Source organism: Pleurodeles waltl, chromosome 6, assembly GCF_031143425.1.
Source record: "Pleurodeles waltl isolate 20211129_DDA chromosome 6, aPleWal1.hap1.20221129, whole genome shotgun sequence".
NCBI classification, from domain to species: domain Eukaryota; kingdom Metazoa; phylum Chordata; class Amphibia; order Caudata; family Salamandridae; genus Pleurodeles; species Pleurodeles waltl.
This window is the reverse complement of record NC_090445.1, coordinates 203224733-203247488: the sequence shown is the minus strand read 5'-3', so window position 1 is coordinate 203247488 and position 22756 is coordinate 203224733. Positions and strand designations below refer to the sequence as shown.

The 22756-nt window shown below is 42.2% G+C and overlaps 1 protein-coding gene across 3 annotated transcripts in view; it reads left to right on the top strand.

The window, feature by feature from the left end:
• Positions 1 to 22756, top strand: part of SAMD14 (sterile alpha motif domain containing 14) — a 206530-nt gene that overhangs the window by 157730 nt on the left and 26044 nt on the right. For all 3 annotated transcript variants that reach the window (XM_069237825.1, XM_069237824.1, XM_069237823.1), the window contains 3 exons: positions 1165 to 1252; positions 10508 to 10582; positions 17893 to 18052. In XM_069237825.1, the coding sequence (XP_069093926.1) occupies positions 1165 to 1252; positions 10508 to 10582; positions 17893 to 18052 (323 nt within the window). The remainder of the gene's footprint in view (positions 1 to 1164; positions 1253 to 10507; positions 10583 to 17892; positions 18053 to 22756) is intronic.

The window sequence follows — 22756 nt, the reverse complement described above, 5'->3', positions numbered from 1 at the left end:
GCAGGTATAATGTGGTGCCAGGGTTTACAAACTGACACAATGGTTCCATAGTGCAAGTTTGTAAATTTGGCGCGGGGTCGGGGACAGTTCTGCGCCACTGCAGCATAAAAAATTACTCTACGGTGGCGCAAGGGGCTTGCAAATGACCCCTAAAGATCTACACAGCTACAGAGTGACAGTAAGAGGAGAATGCTGGCTGACACTGGCTACAGGGTGCACAAAAGGGACCAGGCCGTTTTCTTAGTCACCCTGGGCAAATCCCGTTGCCTGCTCTTGAAACGTATGAGGATGCAGCAGGAAAGTCCTTGCATGCGCTGTAGAAAGGTCCACACTGGGCCGGGTTCTGCAGCTTCTAGCACATTTCACAAACCATTGCCAGGTGCAGATGAGTATAAACTCAGGATCTCATTACCCCTTCCTCTTGGGCAGATGGACAGTGCCAAGAGGTCAACAATTAGATACCAACCTCCCCGTCATTTCATTGGTTGGATGATCCCTTCAAGTTCTCCCTCCACCCACTTGCAGACGTCCGCCTCCTGGTGCACACATTACAGTAAGGCTGGAGAGGAGATGGGTTGCCACTTGCCAGCGGGCACTTTTAGACCTTTCAACATTAACATTCCCACAAGCCCCTGCTGTAACCTTCCCTCTCCCTAGGGAGTCATGCGTAAAGCATCAGTGAGACAGCCGGTCTCTTTTTACGAGAAAACGAACTGAAAGGAAATGAATGACAAAAAAAAAATCAAATTAAAATGCAAATATGACAGCATGAATATGCAAGAATGCACAGCCGCCCCTTGGGATTACATTACAATAGGATCAGAGTGTGGTAAAAGCGTTAGAAGGCCTTCATGTTGTAGAAATATTTGAAGATCAGCATTGATTCTCCCACACACACGCACTCTCTCTCTCTCTTTCTCAACCTGTCTCTCCTGCTCCCTTGGAGCAGATATGTTAATTCTTCAAACATTGTAGGGGGTGGTCCACAGATGCAGGAATGACTTTCCCAATGACATATGACCTCTGAGGGCTGGTTGTTGAACATGGATGTTGATGGTGAAAGATAACTCCTTGTGAGTAATGGTGTGTAAATCTCTGGTCTCCATGCAGTTATGTATACCTGGCTTCTGACATCGCGTCTCTCTGTTAATATCTGTGTTTCAGACGACAGCAGGGACACAAGTCCACCTGATCCCAGCAGCCCCACCATGGGGCTGGACAAGAAGACCCGACGGAAGTTCTTGGATTTGGGGTAAGACTGGATAAGGCAGTAGCAGGTTCGAGTACCTGAGCCCTTGCTCACTGCTGCAGAAGGATCCATTCTAAGGGGGTGGAGGGAGGCACAGGGTGTAAGTTGTGATGGTTGGTTATGGAAATGGACTGCTTCTCACTGGGGAGCAGATGCAAACTAATCAAATCCAAGATTTGAATGGCTTGATCCCTCCCACCTCCGCTCATTGCAAGATTCCAACTCATTATGTAAAGGTGAACAGGTCATTAGTTATCCACTCATTGCGGGCAAAACCACTTTTAGAATTCACAAAAGCTGCTTTAGCACTCCATAAATGAATTGCTCCCACAAAGGTTTACTTTGATTTAAATAAATCTAGTCACAGTGGTTGAAGTGGGGTGGGATTGGGCATTCCAAGGCTAGAATGCCGTATAAGTTTGTGCCCAAACACACACCTACATGATTGCGGGTATTAAAAAAAAATCTCCAAACCATTTTCCACCCTGTAGAACGGCAAAACTCCTAACAAAAGCAAGAGTAAATGTCTCTCCAGTGTAAGTAGGTGATTGTATCACCGCCGAAACTGGTGGGTGTAGTGGAGTGTAAAGGATTTCTCCAGAGAGTAAAATATTTTCTCCTTTGAGTTAAAAAGAAAAAATGAATTTGCAAGTGCTGGCTGATTTTTGCATGATTAATTGTATGTATATTTGCTCATGGGAAAACGGAGCGTCAGATTTAAGAAGCCCCTACTGCCACCTTGCGGCACATTTGCGTCCTTTTTTTGATGCAAATGTGGTGTTAAGGTGGCATTTCCCCCGCACCATATTTACAAAGTGGGGCAATCCATGCATTGCCCCACTTTGTAAACCCTTGTGCCACATTATGCCTGCAGTAGGCATAATGTATGTAAGGGGGCGTTCCAGTGCCTGAAGGCCCGAAAAAATGGTGCAGTGAAATTTAATAGATTTCACTGTGCCATTTTTTCTGTCATTTGTAATGCCTGCTCAGAGGAGGCATAAATGACGAACCCATTTTAATCAATGGGCCTCCTTGCACTTTGCTACACTAGTGTCAAAACGTTTGATGCTAGTGTAGCAAAGCACCACAATAGCATAAACAAATTTGGCGCTATTGTTCTAACTACCACCATGTTGCTCTATATGTTAAAAACAGCACAACCATTGTGTCATAAGGTGCTGATAGGGCGGCCTAGAAAACGTGGCCCTTTAGGGCTGATGTGCCACTTTTTCATAAATCTGGGCCGGAGTTCCCAAATGTTTTCGTCAAGTAGAAACCTGCAACTGTTGCTGTGGGAGCTTTTGCGAATTCCCGAAATATCAGCGGGTGCATATTTATGACTCTCCTTAGGAATCAGGTCCTCTGTATCTGACAAACTGACGAAACATTCAATCTCCTACCCCCTTCTCATATTTAAAATAAAATTCACGACTGCCATGTAACATCACTCCATAGTTGTGTTACATTATTTGGGGTTAAGTCCCACACAAGGGGTGGACAGTGAATGGCAAGTTCAACCCTGAAACCTTGTCAAAACCCACTTAACAGTTTGTGGCCATTCGCAAGCTTGTTTCTGTCCCTTTCCCACCCTGAAATTGGTTGGAGATTCGCCCCTGGAAAGGGCTGGCATAAATCTCTTTGAAGAGTCAAGAGTGGATCGAAATACCTAAAAACATCATTAGAGTTCTGGTGATGGTAGATGAGGTGGTAAAAAGAACAAATGTGCCACTGCGCAGAGTTGATGACTTTCCCTAATGTTAAATTGTACCGGATGTACAATGCTGGGCAATGCTGACTCCAATTAAAACAAGCATTTGCAATGCAACAGGTCTCGCATTTGCTCGAGTTAGAGCTATTCCCGTTTTAAACTCCAAAATTGACTTTTCTTGCCACATAAACTGAAAAGTAAAACAGTTTCACATAAGTGAGCCCACGGCCACCATGAAGCGTGACGGAGACACACAAAAGGAAACATAAGTTTGCTTGCAGCGAAACATATAGGCAGAAGTGCAATTATCCATGTAACCGGCAAAAGTGCAATTAGCCATGTAACCTGCAAAAGTGCAATTAGCCACGTAACAAGGTCGATGTCATGCAAAGCGGGTGACTACTGCCCAGCGTGATTGCGCTGCCTGCAAAATAAAGAGAAAAAGTAGTCCAGAAACCATACGGAAAACATGGAGCCTCGTATGTTTTCAGTAGTTGCCCACTGCGCTCGAGGAGGGCTATACACCAGAAAATGCATGACGTATGCATGCCTTTCACTAATGAAATGCAGCGAATTGTAAACAGCAAGCCCACAAACCAACCAAACTGATGGGCGTGGTTAAAAGCCCATAGAGAGATTACACCAGGGACAGAGCGCTTTGTGCTCGACCCTAAAAAGTAAAGTAATCACATGACATCCCCAAGAGCCTGCCTAGAAATCTCCAGCTTTCCAGGAGTACTTCTGGAAAATTATGTGTAATTCTGGAAATTTGTGTGTGTGTGTGTGTGTGTGAAAAAGTCATCTATTAGCACTGATGCATAGGAGTAACTCTGTGGGGGCAGATTTATGATGATTTTGTAAATCAGGTACCAGCATTCACACAAAGGTATGCAGGTAGACATAATCTACATAAGTAGTTGGGGACAGATTTACAAGGAACTGGCGTAGCGCGGTGCTGCACCAAAATTGGCAGCGCCGCACTGTGTCAGTTCTGAAATGCAGGGATGCGCCGTATTTACAAAAATACGGCGCACCCCCAAGGTGTCCCTTCCTGCACATAAACAATCTACAATGGTGATTTGGCACCTCTATGTGTGATGCGGTGGAACGTCCAACACCCATTGCACGCCCCTCTACTGCAGAAAACTGCACCAGAGGGGCCCATATTTACAAGGCGGCATTAATCCACACAAAGAAGCTTAGCACCACCTTGTAAATATGGCCCAGTGCACAGAGCCACCGGAGCATCACAAAAGGTGATACTCCGGTGGCGCTAGATGCTTGTAAATATGCCCCTTGGTATTTATGAACAGTCTGGCATGCAAACTCACAGCCATGGTTAAGTGATTTAGAGTCTCTGGTTAGAGGATCTATTCAGCAGCTCAGGGAAACAAGGGCCTATTGGTCACTTAATGAGTCTCTCACATTGAAGGTATATATAGTTGGTCCCTACATTTCACAGCTAACCTGAGCAAAGGATGTAACATGGCACTATTCTGTTATCTGCATGTGATACTACAAGATGAAACACAGTTTCTGTTGACTGTTTTCTAATTTGTTTTTATTTTAAAAGAATTTTTTGAAACTGACCTTTTCTTGTATCTCTGTATCCTGGACAGTGAAGGAGGCATTCCTCACAATTTCGTTTTCTCCTTTGTCACGTCACTTCTTTGTTTCTGCTTATCTTTGTCTCGACCTGTTTCAGGCAAACATTATCTGGTGAGTGTCCACTTGTGCCGGTATTTAAGGTTTTGGACATTAGCACTTATTTTTGGGGACCAGGACTTAGGGGGTCATTCTAAGTCTGGCGGGCGGCGGAGGCCGCCCGCCAGACTTCCCCCACCAAAATACCGCTCCGCGGTCGAAAGACCACTGAGGGTATTTTGGGATTTGCCCTGGGCTGGCGGGCGACCGCCAAAAGGCCGCCCGCCAGCCCAGGGCAAATCAACCTTCCCACGAGGACGCCGGCTCAGAATTGAGCCGGCGGAGTGGGAAGGTGCGATGGGTGCAGTGGCACCCGTCGCGTATTTCAGTGTCTGCAAAGCAGACACTGAAATACAGAGTGGGGCCCTCTTACGGGGGCCCCTGCAGTGCCCATGCCATTGGCATGGGCACTGCAGGGGCCCCCAGGGGCCCCGCGGCACCCCCTACCGCCATCCTGTTCCTGGCAGGAGACCCGCCAGGAACAGGATGGCGGTAGGGGGTGTCAGAATCCCCATGGCGGCGGAGCGCGCTCCGCCACCATGGAGGATTCTCAAGGGCAGCGGAAAACCGGCGGGAGACCGCCGGTTTTCCAAATCTGACCGCGGCCAAAGCGCCGCGGTCAGAATGCCCTGCGGGGCACCGCCGGCCTGTCGGCGGTGCTCCCGCCGACCCTGGCCCCGGCGGTCTCAGACCGCCGGGGTCAGAATCAGGGCCTTAGTTTTTTATCATTATATCTTGACAAAGAGAAAGAAAGAAAAGGGACTAAAAAGAAGGAAGAGAAAGATAGGAAAAAGTGACAAAGGGAGAAAACAGAAATGAAAAAGGACCGACAAGTATGAGATAAAGACAGGTAATGTAGAGGGGTGAAAGAAAGAGGCATTAGGTGGAATCAAAGCTATGCGGCCATGGAATTCAGCACTACACCATTCAGCAGGGCCAGTCTCGGGCTCCTAAGGAAAATGCTGGGCACCAGCAAATTATTCAGTGGATTGTCTTGATAGAGGTGAGGTGGTCTGTTCGGCTATAGTTCCTTTGCTGAGCTGTATAACTGTCCAGCTTGCTTGCCACTGGCTGCCTTTCCAGTGGGTTATGTATTGATGTATTGACTTTCTAGTGCTTGTTCTAGTGAGGGCAACTAATGAGCTGCAGTAGTGATTTTATTGAACTAACTGCTCATGTTTTCATTGCCAGGTGGTTTTACTAGGACTGTCATCTGTGAGATGTGTCATTTTGTTCATTAACTGTCTGTGCTGCAGTGACTAAGGACCTGATTTAGATCTTGTCGGTAATGGTCCCGCTGTCAACTTTGCGACTGAAAACTCATTCGCCGACATGATGGTCTGCGATCCGTATTTAGATGTTGGCGGTCCTATAGACAAAAGCCCACATTCAAACCACCATCTCCGCCAAGAAACACCGCCCCCGTCAACAGCGGGAGAGGGAAAAGTGGCTGACGGCGGAACCCCAGAAACCCTTCCTGCTGTTTGAATGTTCCTTATCATCAAGAGAAAAGTGGCGGTCCGACCGCCATGTTTGAGTTGGCAGATTGGGGAGGAAAAGGGGTGAAAACTCACATTTTTTCCCCATTCCACCCACATCTTCGCCTGGACATGACCGGACAACTCCTGCCTCCAAAGCAGCCACCAACCCACAGAGAATAACATGACCCCCCCCATAGCCTGACCCGAAGGTAGGGATGCCACATTGCAAGGGTACATTGGGTGGGCACTGCACGGGAGGTCGGACCACTGCAGGCATGTACATGTCACAGTCATTTTTTTAAATTACTGAAATATGCATATGTGGGGTACACAATGGTGTCACACATGGCTGGGGACACACTGGCACAACACGCATATCTCACACATATACAGCTGTCATAGCAAAATGAATGCTGGCACCACAATGACAGTACACTCACACTGGACAGCGGTGTCCATATGTGCGCATTGCAAGGGGAGGTTTGTGCTATCTGTTCTGTGTCCTGTGTCTGTACACATATGTGTGTGTGTGTGTTCTGCTTTCCCTCTTATCTCATAACCGAGCTTACAGAACCTCTCTGGAATGCACTTCTGAGTTTAAAGAAGACATTTATTGTTATTAATTCCCCACCCACAAGTTCCAGAGAGACAAAATTAGTAGATTGGAAGCACAAGTTCAAAAGTAGTTGCAGCAATGAAAGCAAAATATATCAAAGTACTTCTCAGTTGCAATGTACACAGCAAATAGATGTGATTATATTATAGCATAACTTCAAAGCAAAGCATAAAAGTCAAAATTCATCACCGTATGGGCAAGGCGGTAGGGCCTATATTCAGCTTCATCTTTCTGGGGTCTGCAAGTTGATGACTCCAGTCAACTGCGAGAAAGAGATTCTCTACCCAAATGGGAGACAGGCAAATGACGTCTAGTTCCAGTCTGAAGAATGGCCAATTCTCCCGAGCCCCCGCTCTCAGACTGGATTGCGAGGTAAACACAAAATCTACATGCTCTTATCAGCTAATGTCTGGTGTGAAGAAAACAGCTTGGTCCATCTTGTGGAAAAACACAGCTTGGAAAAACACAGCTTATCTGCAATGTCTTAACTGCAATGTCTAACCCCACGTTAAAGCCAATAGGCAGCTAACCTAAATATCAAATGTAATGTCTAATGTCATGTCAAAGCCAATAGGCAGCTAAACTGAATATCAAATGTAATGTCTAATGTCATGTCAAAGCCAATGGGCAGCTAAACTGAATACAGAATGTAATATCTAATGCCATGTCAAAGCCAATAGGCAGCTGAACTGAATACAGAATGTATTGGCTAACGCCATGTCAAAGCCAATAGGCAGCTAAACTAAACAAAACATATAGGGGGTGATTCTGATTCTGGCGGGCGGCGGAGGCCGCCCGCCAGAATTCCGCCCCCATTATACCGCTCCGCGGTCAGAAGACCGCGGAGGGTATTATGAGTTTTTCCCTGGGCTGGCGGGCGGTCTCCAAAAGACCGCCCGCCAGCCCAGGGAAAAACTCCCTTCCCACGAGGATGCCGGCTCGTAATCGAGCCGGCGGAGTGGGAAGGTGCGACGGGTGCAGTGGCACCCGTCGCGTATTTCAGTGTCTGCAAGGCAGACACTGAAATACTTTGCGGGGCCCTCTTACGGGGGCCCCTGCCGTGCCCATGCCATTGGCATGGGCACGGCAGGGGCCCCCAGGGGCCCCGCGACCCCCCCTACCGCCATCCTGTTCATGGCGGCTTTCCCGCCATGAACAGGATGGCGGTAGGGGGGGTCAGAATCCTCATGGCTGCGGAGCGCGCTCCGCAGCCATGGAGGATTCAAACGAGCAGCGGAAAGTCAGCGGGAGACCGCTGACTTTCCGCTTCTGACCGCGGCTGAACCGCCGCGGTCAGAATGCTCGTTGGAGCACCGCCAGCCTGTTGGCGGTGCTCCCGTGGTCGGTGGCCGCCAGGGGTCAGAATGACCCCCATAATGTGCTACTGGTGAACATTGAGCAACTAATATGCGCAGTGGTGAAACACAAAGTCATTTGTCAAACACAATTAAAAGCATCACAGTGTGTGGATTGGCTTTTTGAGATGTAGGGAGCTTGAGTGGGTGGTGTGGTTATGTCTGTATGTGTGTCACTTACATATGAGACCATCTTTGTTGTGTGTGTTGTGTTGCCATGTGACAAATTCAGGTGAGTGTTGTTGTGTGGCAGATTTTGTTATTGTGTTTGTGAGCGTATTTGTGTAGCTGAGTGTGTAGTTGCCTTGGTTATTGTGGTTGTGTTGTGTGTAGGTGCAATGTCAATGGAGTGTGTTTGTTTTGTCATGGATGTATGTCAATGTGTGTTTTCAGCATGTACGGGTTGTATTGTGTTGGAATGACAATGGGTTATTGGGTGTATGTGGTGTGTTCCAGAGTGTGTAGTGCAGGAGTACACATATGGCTAAGGGACAGTGTGTGTGTCATGTATGTCTCTTCCATAGCCCCTGCCATTGTACGAAGTCCATTGGGTCCTGCAGCTGTCTCCCTCCATCAGCAATCCGTCACCATTCAATCCACTTGCAGAACTGTAACACCTAAATATTGTGAGAGGAACACAGTTGGCTTAACAGTCTTTTTGGGTCTGCAGTAGACGTGGCTTGGCCGTAACACCGCCAACATCTAAATCAGGCCCTAAGTCTTGAGTTTACTTAGATGGAGCAACAGAGTAGCCCTTATTAACTGATGAGTAGTTAAGGGCTAAACAAGAGTTCAAGTAGCGTTTTTCAGCAAAACGTTTGTTACTCTAAGTTGATTTAAGGTTGAGGTTAACAGATCACTCTATGTCATCAAAACACCTTTTTCTAAACTAGAAACACTGTTGTCTAATCTCTCCTTCTGTAAACTATTGCAACCTACAAGTTCAGTCCAGTTGGGGCAGTTGAGCAGAAACAGGACTGCAATTCACAAAATACATTGGATCATTTAAGGAAAGCCCAGGGCCAAGGCTTCATTGGGGTCACTTCAGGCAAGTCCCTTACAACAGCACCAGAAATGGCAAATAGGGGGTGACAGATTGCAACATGTGACCTCAAAAAGGCCTTTTTGCTTATGGAGTTGTTGAATCCCAAAATATAGAATTTCTCGGACTGCTAAGAATGTTCTGAGAATGTCCAATTGGTTTTAATCATGAGATGAAGGCCCATCTAATTAAAAACAAAATTGGGGTACTTCGAACACATTTTTAACATTCTTTGTTGGTCATCTGTGACTCATAAAGTGATGATAGAATTTTCATTTAAATGAGGACCTTTCCCTCATTGTTGATGCTGGCACTAATGCATTAGTTGTTTTGAACACATATCTTTGGCCCTCCCCACCCCAAAAGTGATCTTGGAGGATTGGCCTTTTCCTCTACATCTGTAGGAAAGTGCTGATGATCAGATACTAGATAGTCGGTAGCACTGTTCAGCAGGGTCATAGTTATTTTCTACATGAGGCACTTCCTATATTTTTAGCCAAATTTTCCACCCCCTCTTTACACTCTTTTGGCCGTCACTGCTTAATACCACACTTGTTTTGACTTTTGAATGTAGTTTCAACGCATTTGGGAGTGGACCTTTAGTTCTAAAACAAACAACGACGTGGTGTACATGGAAGGTTTCTTTGGGGTGATAGAAAGTGTGGTTTTCCTGTAGTCATCACTAGTGTAACACCATATATTCACATTATGTTAAAGCATTAGCTATCATGGACTTAAAAAGACTGTTAAGGATTTCTTAGTAAGACAGGATGTACTCAGATTTTATGCTCATTAATAAACCATTGACATCCATAGTCCATCTTCTGCAGTGGATGATCATGGTTAAGTTTGCTTTGACTGTGCATTTGGCATTAGTGTTATTGGTAGCAATCCATGGAGGCATGTGAGATCAATATGAAAAGTGTCATTTACTGCTGGTTTCATGCTGTCTCTTTTTTTTACACATCTCATGTATAAAATTGTAGCTTGTCCAGGAACACAGATGCACAAAATACCATATTTGACTCAAGGACATCCTCTTCTCAAATCTGATCATGTCTTCTGAGCATGTGTTGTAGCAAAGCTTGTAAACCTCCCTAGCCCGATCTGCATCAGGGATGAGGCCTATACAAAATCTGCCTCTCATTATGCCCTTTTGCGGTATTCTTCTACAACATCTATGTAGATATACTATTCATTACTCCACATCTACGTACCTTGAAGGTATGCATTATATGCAATATTCTCTACATGATATTCTGAGATACGAATTTGTAGAGCTGAGACGTCGTTGTGATGTCCCTGTGTGCTTTACAGGTGTATAGCTGTGATTCTCTATTGCCTTCTTGCAGAGTAACCCTGAGACGAGCTTCATCCAGTAAGAGCAGGAAAGAGAAAGGACTCCATAGACTTTCCATGGGCAGCAGGTAAGCAGTTTATGATCAAAGAAAGTGCCTGTCCATTATAGACCCATCTACATGAACACACATATCACACACAGATCATCCTTTAATTGCGTGGTGCACAGCTGCCTGCAAGCACTGATGAGAAATCTTAGGAACACATCTAAATGCCTTGTGTTGTTTTATATTTATTGACACATTGTGGCTATCAAAATGCATGACTGACAAAAGCTTGAGTGTGTTTTTTTAAGTTTGAGAGGAGTTTATTGAAGTCTAGAAAGTGAAATTAAGAAGTTGAATTATAAACTATGAAATAATATTTCTACAATATGTTTACTCCTTATCAAGTTGTAAGTATTTGTATGTATTGTACAAAGAATAACTTTACAGTCCTTAAGGCCATTCAGACCCCGGGGAGGTGAGCATCAGGTACCGAGCAGGAGTGCCGCTTTGAGGAAAGTGTGACTACAAGCACACACCCCTCCCAGATGATCTACAATACAATAGCCAGCATACTATGGAGTATCAATGGCAGACATCATAGGTATCATTTAAAGACACCACATTAGTTGGATAAATTGCACCTTATCACGCAGCATGTTTTATTTATGCTTATACTAGTGGTAGTTATAAAAGGAGTGGAACCAGGGAGTCAACCTTGGTCCTGAAGAGGAGCCTAGGGGTAAGGCTCCGAAACATGTAGACTTAGAAGGAAGGTACATGATATACCCAACTTCCATAGCCCCTTTATAATCATATCGCCTCCAGCAGATCTATTATACTATTGGAACCACTAGGAGGTAGGTATTTTTAACTTATCCAAAGATCCCACCATTCCTATCCCTCATTTGATTCACATGATGAGACTATATCAGTGCTCCCACGTTTTTTATTGGTCGTAGCATGTCCCGTTTCATAGAGGAATGGGAAGGAACACAACGATGAAGCATGCCACCAAGGGGTAACCCTGGCGGGTGAGGGTTTTTCTAAAAGGAAAATTATTTTTCCTCATCCTTCCTGTGGGAGTTTCTTTTCCTTTCTGCTGGGCCTTTTTTGTAATGTTACTTAAGCCATAAGGAGGACAGACCCAGCTAGACAACCTCCTTCTCCCTCTTCACAAATATACATGACATAAATATATCATAGTATTTTCAGTAGACACAGTATAGGCATATATCCTAAAGAAATGTCATTGGGATTGGGGAACTTCTTCATCAAAATAAAATTATTTGAAATATTTGCTCCAATATTAGATCAAATTGTGAATGGAGATCTAGGGATAAGTCCATTTTCTAAAGGGTCAGAAGAATTATGTTTTATACTGTCAATTTTATAATTAAACAGATATCAATCCACCATACGATAGGTGAAAGTTGAGGTTTATTTTTCAATTTACACCTATTTGTAAAATTGTTATTGCAATAAATAGACTAATTATTTTCCCTTTTGAGAGTAAATTGTGCTATTCCAGAACTGGACCAATATAAAACAAAAAAGGGCCATTTGTATGAAGAATAGGATTGAGGTGCATACATACATTTAACTAAATTAGTAGGAATGTTAGTTTGGTAAAGTAAAGAATACATTTTAAAGAGTTAAGCACTGAAATGTTTCAGCTATTCCCCAAGATGGGACTAAAATTAGAAAGAGAAGGCTATGAGTTAAATCCAGTTCTATGTGCCCAAGCAACTTACATTTTCTCATACTGTGCATAAAAAGAATGAGGCAAAGTAAACGTACTTTGCAAATAAGAGAAAGGGTGAAAGATTTGTGATTAAGACATTGGTGAGTCCAATAAATAGCTTTTTCTTTTCTTTCCCATATCTCCAATATTCATCATTGTTATTAGTATGCATTCAATAGCACTATTATACCAAGTAGACGAGACAACAAAGATGTCCTTTTTCAGATAAGATATCAAACAAGATAGGGTTAAATACTCTGCATGTGTTTCTACAGATACGAAAAGAGTACAAAGTGGATTTTTGAGTCATGGATATAAATTCTCTAAAAGAGAAAGTAAAGTTAGGGTTTTCCCTTTGTTAGGTTTAATAGATAATTGGTCAAGATTTGAGTCTAATAATCAACATCCAGCTTGTTTCAATAAGAGATATGCAGAGAAATATGGGAAATTTACACTTCTGTGCTCTTTTGTGATTTCAGCCTAGCAATTAAATGTCTAGATGTCTTGGAGTCACATAAGAATTTGTTTAATAATGAGTCTGTAATTTTGAATACAGTTTTAGGGAGATTATCATGTAACACAGAGCTTGATTAAATTTAGGTGCTTAAACATCAGTTTGAAAGGATCCAATCTCATCTCCTCACTAGGAAAAGAACAAATAATTTTATATGTCAAGCAAAGTAGAGACTTTTTGCTAGATAACATTCAAATGTAACTCCACTCTTTCTTTAACATTGTTAGTGAACCGAAGAGCCAGATACTTAATTTTAGTGGTATTCCATGCTATATTAGATTGCGCACATGAACATATTCAGGGGCAATCTTTCTGATTTATACAGATTTATTGTAAAATAGAAATAGAAGAAACGGGGTTAACCTCCTAAAAGATTAAAGATTAGGATATTTTTGGACCTTTAACATATAAAAGGACATTATTCACACTGGCCAAAATGTATTTCATTTTGGCTATACGAAAAACCCTTAGTATTGGAATTCTGTTGAATTCTGTCTAAAACAGTTCCAGTGAGGGTATATTTAATAGGGGGAACATAGAACAACCTTGATTCATACTGCTCTGCAAAGTGAAGTAATGCCATTAACATAAATAGCAGCTGTGAGGTCAGAATAGAGAATAGTGGTTATCTTCAAATGTTAGATCTAAACCAGTGCCAAACCAGTGCCCAGCTAATGCTTTAAACATAAAGTCACATCTTTGACATTCAGGCACCTTTCCTGCATCCAACAGTAAAACTGTAAATATCAAGTTAGAAATGGCAGCTTTACTGATTAACATTAAAAAAAAGTATGACCATTATCAGAAGGCAGACGTCTGCTAACAAAGCCAGACTCTTTCAGTCCAATCTCATCAGGAATACTCAATTCAAGTCTGAAAGCTATAATATCTGCATACATTTTACAGTCAGAATTAATAGGAGAGATTGGTCTGAATTTGTTTGCAAAGAATAATGTCCTTATCCAATTGTGGGATAAGGTATATTATGGTTTCAGCAAAGGAAGCAAAAGCTTTCCTTTACAATACAAATAGTTAAATAATTCAAATTAAGTGGGAATAGTTAAATTAGAAATAGCATAAGTTGCATTCTTGCTTTCATCAAAGTTTACATCTGTTTCTAACTTGTATAAACCTATCTCAGCATAGGAGTATTTTGATATGGAAGAAAGGTATTGAGTGGAAATGTGTTTATTAAGTATGGAATCCTATGCAAATAAATACTTTTATATATTAGTAAAACACTCAGTTAATTCAGAAAGGGCAGTCATAACTCTACGATCCACATTAGTAGAGACAATAGACTTATACATTTTTTTTGCCCACTATGAAATTAGGCTTTAATTTTATTAGAGAATTCTATAACATTGTTAAAATGTGACCTTAAGCTTGTCTTTTAGAGAGTACCGAGACTCTGAGTATAGTACATTTGTTTGAATATTTTGATGTGATCCAATAACAGTTTTTTAATAGATCGTTTTTTTACATGTAAAATAATTAATTAATCCTCTGGATGATAGTATATTTTCCACTGGCAACATATTACATTTTATGAATGAATTTGTGTTTAGTTAGTATTCTATAAAAAAAATAGAGAATCCAACATCCCATCTGTATTTTTAATCTCCATTTAATATTACCATATTTCAGTGGACGAATTTCAAAAGTCTGAAATAATAGGTGAATGATCAGAGAATAATATAGACCCAATTTCCAAATCAAGGGTCTGATTTAGAACTGGTGGAAGGGTTAATCTATCACAACGGTGATGGATGTCCCATCTGCTGAAATCTAAATACAATTGGACATAATGGGATTTTGATTTTGGCGGGCAGGATATCCGTCACCGTTAGGACGGAGTAACCCATTCGCCAAGTTCTAAATCAGGCATTAAAATATAGCCTGCTTTCAGTTAAGTTGAATGGGTTGGTGAAAAGAAAGACAATTCTTTTTTATCTAGATTACAAATTCTCTAAGAGTTTGATAGCACTCACAAGGTATCATATGCTGAAAAGCTTTTTGCATTTTATTAAGGTTATATTTGAACACAAATTTCTTATCAGTAAAAGGATCAATATTTGGTATAAACCTTCTTAGTAGGAAATTCTGAATACTAACAGCCAAAATGTGATATTCTTCCTTACAAATGTCAGGCAAATTAGCACCATAACCATTCAAGATAGTTACAGGAACCTAATTTAACAACATCTTAAACACCAATCTGCTCTCAGAATCAAATACTTGAGCCCTCACATGAAGAGTAAGTGAATTCTGAAAAAAAAAATAACTTCAGTCCTTTTGCCAGGAGCAGGATAAGATAACACTTTACTCACCCAATGTCTTCCTAATTTAGCAGCCTCAGTTTTTAAAACATTAGTTTCTTGCAGCAGCGCAATCTGAACACCCAAACTAGATAAGTGCAAGAGATCTCATCGCATGTTTTTAGGCTTCTTAAGTTCCTTCATGTTCCAAGAAATACATTTAGTCATTTGCAGAGATTAAGAACAAACATAGGGGGACATGGCCCATGGCCATATGGAAGAAATACATTAAAGGCAGAACATGAAATGAGCACTTACTATAATGTATTTTTAAGTGAATGCACAGACGAAGAAGATAAGGTCAAAAGGGACAGGATTGAAACAAGACATGCACTTAAGAAGAAGACAAACCAAAACCAGAAGGAAGAAACTGAGTAGCATACTGTGGGTGAAACAAAAGGATGGGGTATGTTGAAAGCCTGAGGTGAGGGATGCATCAGCCATTCATCAGTCCAGTCAATGATTTCCATAGCCATGTACTTTAATAATATCACAACATTAACATCGAATAAATACCTCAGGAGAAAATATGGAGCAATACAAATGAAGCTGCACATACATACAAATATCACTAACCATCCGAATGCATGAAAAGACAGAGCCTTTACGGAAAGGCAATCAAATATTTCTACAGCAGAAGGACTGCAAACATAACACAAGTAAGAAAGAAGTCATTTCATTTAGGACCATACCCATCTAATCCTCTTTTGGTTTAAAAATGTACAACTTAATCTAATTAGGGTCACTATAAATTCTAGTTTGTTCTCGGAGGCACAACGCCAAATGTCAGATTTAAGTTTCTGAGAGCAGTTCCTTAATCTAGGAACTCCTATTTTATGGCCATAGTTGTCTTGGCCATATCTTGTGAAACATAAATTATTTCACATCCCAGGGTAACAGATTCTTGATTTTCACTGCAGAGATAACTTTCATCAAGTCAGTAAATTCTAAGAATAACATATTACCTCTGAGTTTAACGATGACATCCATGATATCAGGCGATCTACCAAGCCTATGAGCTCTCTGAATACTGACATTGGATAGTTGTGGATTGTTCAGTAATTGGAAAACAACAACTTTAGAAAACAAATTATATCATCTCTTCCTAATTTCTCTGCAGTTCCTTAGATTAGTAAATGATTACAGTGATTTCGAATTTCTAAGTCTTTGGCGTGCCTTACAAGCTCATATACTTCAGTTTTAAGACGAGTAATCATATTAATTATAATTTTGCACTGCTGAATAGTTGCTCAATGTTGTCAATTCTGGGCTGTACCAAAGAGCACTAATTCTTAATCCTGTCTAACCTTTTATTTGTTTCCTCCTTAACCGACCACACAGTTCTAATTTCTTCAACTATAATTTCCATTTTGGGGCTAGTAGATGATATGATGGATCAAGGAGGATCTTTTTTTGGCTGTTTAGACAGAAGAAAATGTTTTGTGCTCCGAGGGAGCAACCATTGAACTTGAGGTTTTCTCGTTATGTGGTCTGTGCAAGCTTTGATTTGCAAGTTCCATCATGGAAGCATCAATTGAGGTTAAATGATCAGAACTGTTTATAATGGCTTTTTGTTTGTTAGGTGGAAACGAAGTTTATTAAAACCAAAGGATTTCTTTGGTCTTCCAATCAGACCGTAATCTACAAATAAAATAATGCATGTAAAAATGCCTATGTACAAGGATATTTTCAGAGGTACTGTATAAATGATCAGACTGGTCAGCTAGAGCTGAATAGGCAATGCTTTTTAAGCTTAACTTGTGAAAAGGCAGGATACGTCAAGAATTAAGACTGCTGAAAATACCAGCCTCATTATTTGTAAGACATTATATCAGTGAACGGCCGCAGTTTTAAAGGAGAAGACAGAACCCTACCGTGTTACCCATCAATGAATAGGTGAGGCAAGCAAAAACCATTCAAATTCTGAGAAAAGTAAAAATAAAGGCTTCTTACAATCAGCACATTCGTAGCACAGTGGTGAGATGCTGCAAAATAACAAAATGGCTGCACAGCGTGATTCAGCATTTCATGATTTGATTCAAATAAGCGCTGAAAGCTTCAAGCAACTTAAGATAATTGCTTACCCTTCTGCAGCAGGTAAGTTCAGATGAATACAAATGCTTTTGTCTCACCCTCTGTCTTCCAATAATGGTTCTTCAACAATTGAGAACCATAGCTGCCCCGGAGCTGTGCTAGGGAACCACAATCTGGTTTGGCAACAAGCCAGGCCAAGTTGGCTGTAATTTGACTGAGTAAGTGTTATGAATGGATTGTGGTCCTGATTTCCAAAAGGCAATAATTGTATGTCAAGTAAGGGGAGGGAAGTGGGAGGTTCATGACGTGGTTGTCCTCATAAATGTGCAAATACTCACAAACTCTTGACAGATTTACTTCAGCAAATTGATGGAGTAACTGTCTTTGCACAGTGGGAAGGATAATGGAATTCCCCTTAGATTTTGTGTGGATTTAGGGGAAACAATTTCTCCAGTGGGAAAAATGTTTTCCTTGGCGAGAAAAAAATATTGCATTTGCACCTATGATTGTATTTCCCCAGTGAGGATTTATACCCTTTGTTTAACTCTGCATTGGGAAAATATCTTATTTCACATGACATGCCTTCCATGCAGTAAGTCTGAAAATCTACCAAAGGTGCAGCTTTCCAGGTGCACTACTGTGAACGTTTGTGAATTCGGGCAAGTCATACATTTACACTCATGCCTATGAGTAAGTCTATCGGTATTAATGTGCAACTTTTATTTGTAAATGGGCTCAAACATGTACAACCCTCTGCTGAGGCGCTGCTAATTTATTTTTGCAGGGAATCCATGGAGGGATCTGCACGGTCCTGTGTATCCCCATTCATGCCTTTCTCCTGGTTCACAGACAGTGGCAAAGGATCTGCTTCATCAGGGAGCACAGTGTCTCCTACATGCTCTCCAAAAAGTGAGGGGTTCAGTCCCAAGAAATCAGCATCACAGGTAAGAGCATCATCCTTCTCATATACGCAAACAACTCAATTTTTAACAGTGTTAATAACTGGTGTTAGCTTGTTTCTAAGATATTAGCAAATAAGGAAACATAAGAAGGAATATATATGGTCATTTGGCCATAATCACTCGATGTAGTGAAGCAAAGATTAGAACCCAGAACTTCTGGTACCACCATTGGTAATTTATACACTAGATTCTGCTCGTTTTCCAAATTCAAGTTTCCCTTCACCTAGACCAGTGTGTTTTTTAACCTTTTATCTTCTGGGGAAACTCCACTGCATCATTGTTGAATTCCAGGGACCCCCACTAGGCATTACTGGCAGCTGGGAACCACGGATAAAGCATTTTCGAGGATCTGAAGTGCAAAACAATGCACAAAAGATAAGATACAGAAACAAGCATTGATGACACAAATGATGAAATATTTTATTTAATTTACAAACAAGTATAAAATAAGCAATTTGTTATTAATAAGAAGGTTGAAGCTTTTCTAAATTCACTTGAGGCCACTATTTCCCATGCTATATTCTGTTTCATGCACTTGCGCAGCTTCCACAAATCAATCTGAAGATACCAACTTAATTTTTAACCTTCACTTTCAAATTCCTTGACGTTCACAGAGCGTGATTTTGCATCTTCATTTCTATACACTTTATTAATCTGTTAGTATTATGCAATTTTCTAAGCAGTCACGGTCACGATGAGTAGGCTTCGTGGACCCTCATGGGTCCCAGGACCACAGGTTAAGAACTACTGTCTTACACAGTAAGACCTGGCTGACGAATTAGAAAAGACATATATGAAAACCACTACTTAGGTTTGCAGAGCTAGAGAGGTGAGTTTTTAACAAATCTGAACTTTCTGCGTCGAGCTTACTTCCCTCATCATCATTTGTTTTGCGCCTGGGGGAAAGTCCAATCAAAAAAAAAATCTCTGCAAGCTTTTGGGATATAGCCAGCACTAATTCAAGAAAAAATCGCACTAGACATTCATCCCATAAAAGGTGCTGTGAAATTGTAATAGATGGTAGATCTGAGCAGAAGGGGTTAATCTCAGCAGTGCTGATACGTTTAAGTATGTCTTGTGTAGAACTAATGAGCTAATTATTATAATTTGATGTTTCCACAAATGATCCAGACATTGGATTATTTCTCCTTGGCTACTCCTTCCCTCCCACAGCACCTAAAATGTTTACGTGGCAGAATAGTGGTAGTAGTGTTAACTTGCACCGTGTTGTGGGTATCAGCCTCCTCCATTCCTGTCATTTTGGATGACAGTCTTTGGTAGTTTGGTTTTCCCATCACATATTTGGGCCTACTGGTTCTACCATGTCTTACACAGCGTCGCTTGCTGAAGATCGCCCTCCGGGCATGGTGTTGCTTTCATCTACAAAGAGGTCTGTGCGAAAGAGGGAAAGTTAGAAGAAGATACCTGTGACCAAGGAGACACATTCACAATCGACATAACAACTGAGGATTACGTGTGCTGTTTTGAAGCTCTTTCCTTGCAAAATGCAAGTCTCAATAGAAGCTGAACCCTGACACTCCGAGAGGGGCGGGACATCTGATGGAAAGTGGAATTGTGGGAAGGAGGTGGCTGAGGGGCTCAGGCTAGCGGACCCTGCAAGTCTTGGCAGTAGTAGACAGGATATCATAGGCAGGAAATGAGTTCAGTTGGCTTTTTGTGACACTCCCTGCTCCATGTAATTATCTGTGAGTTCATTTTATGTGTGCATAGAGCGGCTCCCTGTATGCAGTAACTGTTGGCTGCTGCGCATACTAAGCCTGGTCCCTATGTGTGGTCATTTTGGTTCCTGTTCTTAGTGAGTTGTGCATTTCAGTGGAGTGACTCACGTCCAAATAGGCTTTGTGTGCAATGCGTTGGTTTCTTGTACGTGAGTTGGGTGATATGTGTTTGATCCCTCTATACAGTTAGTTGGTTTTCTGTTGACTTCCTGTTTGCAGCAGGTGGTGCAGTGAGCTGTGTGACTGTGAACAATGAGTTGGTTTTCTGTGCTTAGTGTATTTAACTAGTGTGCGAACTTTACATTTCACTCTAATTAAAATTATATTGACGGAGCAAGGCTTATTCTCTGCCAAAGCCATGACTTATCAGGTGGTGTTTTGGGTGGTCTTGCCTTGTGGCCGGTGACCAAATGAGGTTTTTCAAGAACCCTCCAGAGTGTTGTGTTACACTCCTTGTGAAATGTGTAAAACCACTGGTACGTCTTGGTGCTGAAGGAAGACAACACTGCCTACCAGTGTCCTCCCCTCCTCTCTCACTGTTCCTAGTGCCCACCTCTCTCACAGCCCCTCCTGTTCCTTTCACACTGCTCAATAGAGCCTATTCCCAATGCTGCACATCTGTGCTACATCCCCCTATTGCCCTACAGTGCAAGCTTTTCACAGGGCCCAAGAATATGAACATCTCACACTAACCCAGTGCCAGTTACTACCAGTGCCATTTCCTCCCATTGCAAACCACTGCCATCTCTTTGCATTGTTTACCAGCTTCCTCTTCTCACAGTGCCCACTTGTTCCTGTTTTGTCATAGTACCCAATGTGCCCGCCCTTATCCAGACCTGAGCTCCATTGGAATACACAATCTAGGCAAGAGGTGCATGTTTACGTTGAACATTCTCAGTTTTCCTTGTTGGCAGTACCCTTGATTTTAAGAGGGTCCTCCGTCTCATCACCAGCCAGTGCAAGCTCCATAGGGTTGATTGGGCATGTGCCCACATCTCTAAGCAGTAAAAGTGGTGAGTGTAACATTCTGCAGCCACGTCAGGTGATAGTATAGGGCAGTTCTGCACTGAGATGTATGGGGTGGGAGAGATCCTGCTAACTGCTTGTATAACTTTGGTGATCTGAGATGCTAGGCTAGTGAGAGATGTTCATTCATTAGCATACCCAAATGATGGTACATTTGGTGTGCTCAGTTCAGTCTTGATCACATCCATAGACTTGTAAGACCCATGGCATGTACCTTCCATCTCAAAGGTAAGATTCACCAGACGTCTGAAAGACAGAGCAAGCAAGAGTGAAACAAGCAGGTCTACCTTGGTTTACACCAATGATATTAATGGTGCTTCAGAAACAGATGCAGCTGGACAGCCTTTGCCTTTCAACTAAGTGTAATAAATTGCTGGAAGCAGAAATACATAGTCCTTTGCACGGGAACCTGCCAGTCACTCTACTTTTTAGGTCGCAGTCTACCAGACAGCACAGCTGTCTGGTTCACTAAAGAAATCTTGGGGACATTCAGAGCGTTGACCTAGGAATGCATTCCTCTCATTGATTACCATTGGCTTTGTGGTTAGTAACTCACACTTGCTGGCTTTCCATTTGCTGGCTTTATTTGCTTTAGGCTGTCCAGGTTCATTTTGTCGCTCCCGTTGCTTAAACCGTGTTTTCTGTATCCATCTATGAACTCTCTGTCTGTTAACAGGCCTTTTAATCTTGTTCATCACATTTGCTGTGCATTTAAAGACAGAGGTCAAATGTCAGGCTTTGTCTTCCAAGGCTACTTGTTTGCTTTTCTTTCTCTGACTTCAAAGTGAGAAGAGTTATGTGACAATCTTGCTGAATACTTGGGGTGGAAGAAGTTTGTTTCTAGCACACAACAACGTTTAAATTAACTCTGTATTTATTTCAGAATATATCAGAATTATGAAAGCACAAATGAAGCACATTTTTTGTTATTCCTGAAGTGTGTTGGAAACAAACACTTTAATATGATCATAATGAGTCATTAAATGAGGTAATGCAATTTCTACACATTTTTGTCTGTGCACTGTATAGTTTTAAAAGTAAAACTGTATGTCTGTGCAATTGTTACGGCCATTTCCATTGAAAATGTGTTGTCTGTAATGGTAGTGTGCTACCACACCATGAATATTTCTCTCTATGTCACTCCACTTTAATCTGCACCACTCCAAACCACTGCACTCTACTTAGCACCACTCCACTTTACACCACTCCATGGCGCTGCACTCTGCACCACTCTATTCCATGCCACTGCACTCTGCCACTTCATGCTATGCCTCTCTACCCTGTAGTGCCAATGCACTCTTCGCCACTCTACACCACAACACTTTTTGCCGCTGCACTTTACACCACTCCAGCATAGGCTACACCAATCTACTCTGCACAGCTCCACTCTCTGTCACAGTACTTTACACCCCTGTGTAATACTGCACTCTACAGAATTTTACTCTATGCCAGTACACTCTACACCAATGCACTTTGCTCTGTAACACTCAACTCTATGCCCCTGCACTCTACACCAATCCACTGTATGGCACTCTAATGTATTGTGAACCACTGCACTCTATGCCACTGCACTCTGCATCTTTACACCATTACACTCTATGCAAATGCACTGTACCCTGCAGCACTCCAACCTACGCCACTTCACTCTACTCTGAAACAATCTACTCTGTGCCACTGCACCCTATGCCACTCTACTCCACTCTGTGCCATTCCACTCTATGCCACTGCCCTCTACACCACTCTACTCTTAGCCACTTCACTGTAACACAGTGCACTCTACACAACTGCGCTCTAGGTAACTGCACTCTACGCCACTGTACTCTACTCTTCAACACTGTACATTACACCACTGTACTGTACCCCATTCTACTCCACTTTACATCACTGCATTCTGACAGTCTACTCTGCTACACTGCACTCT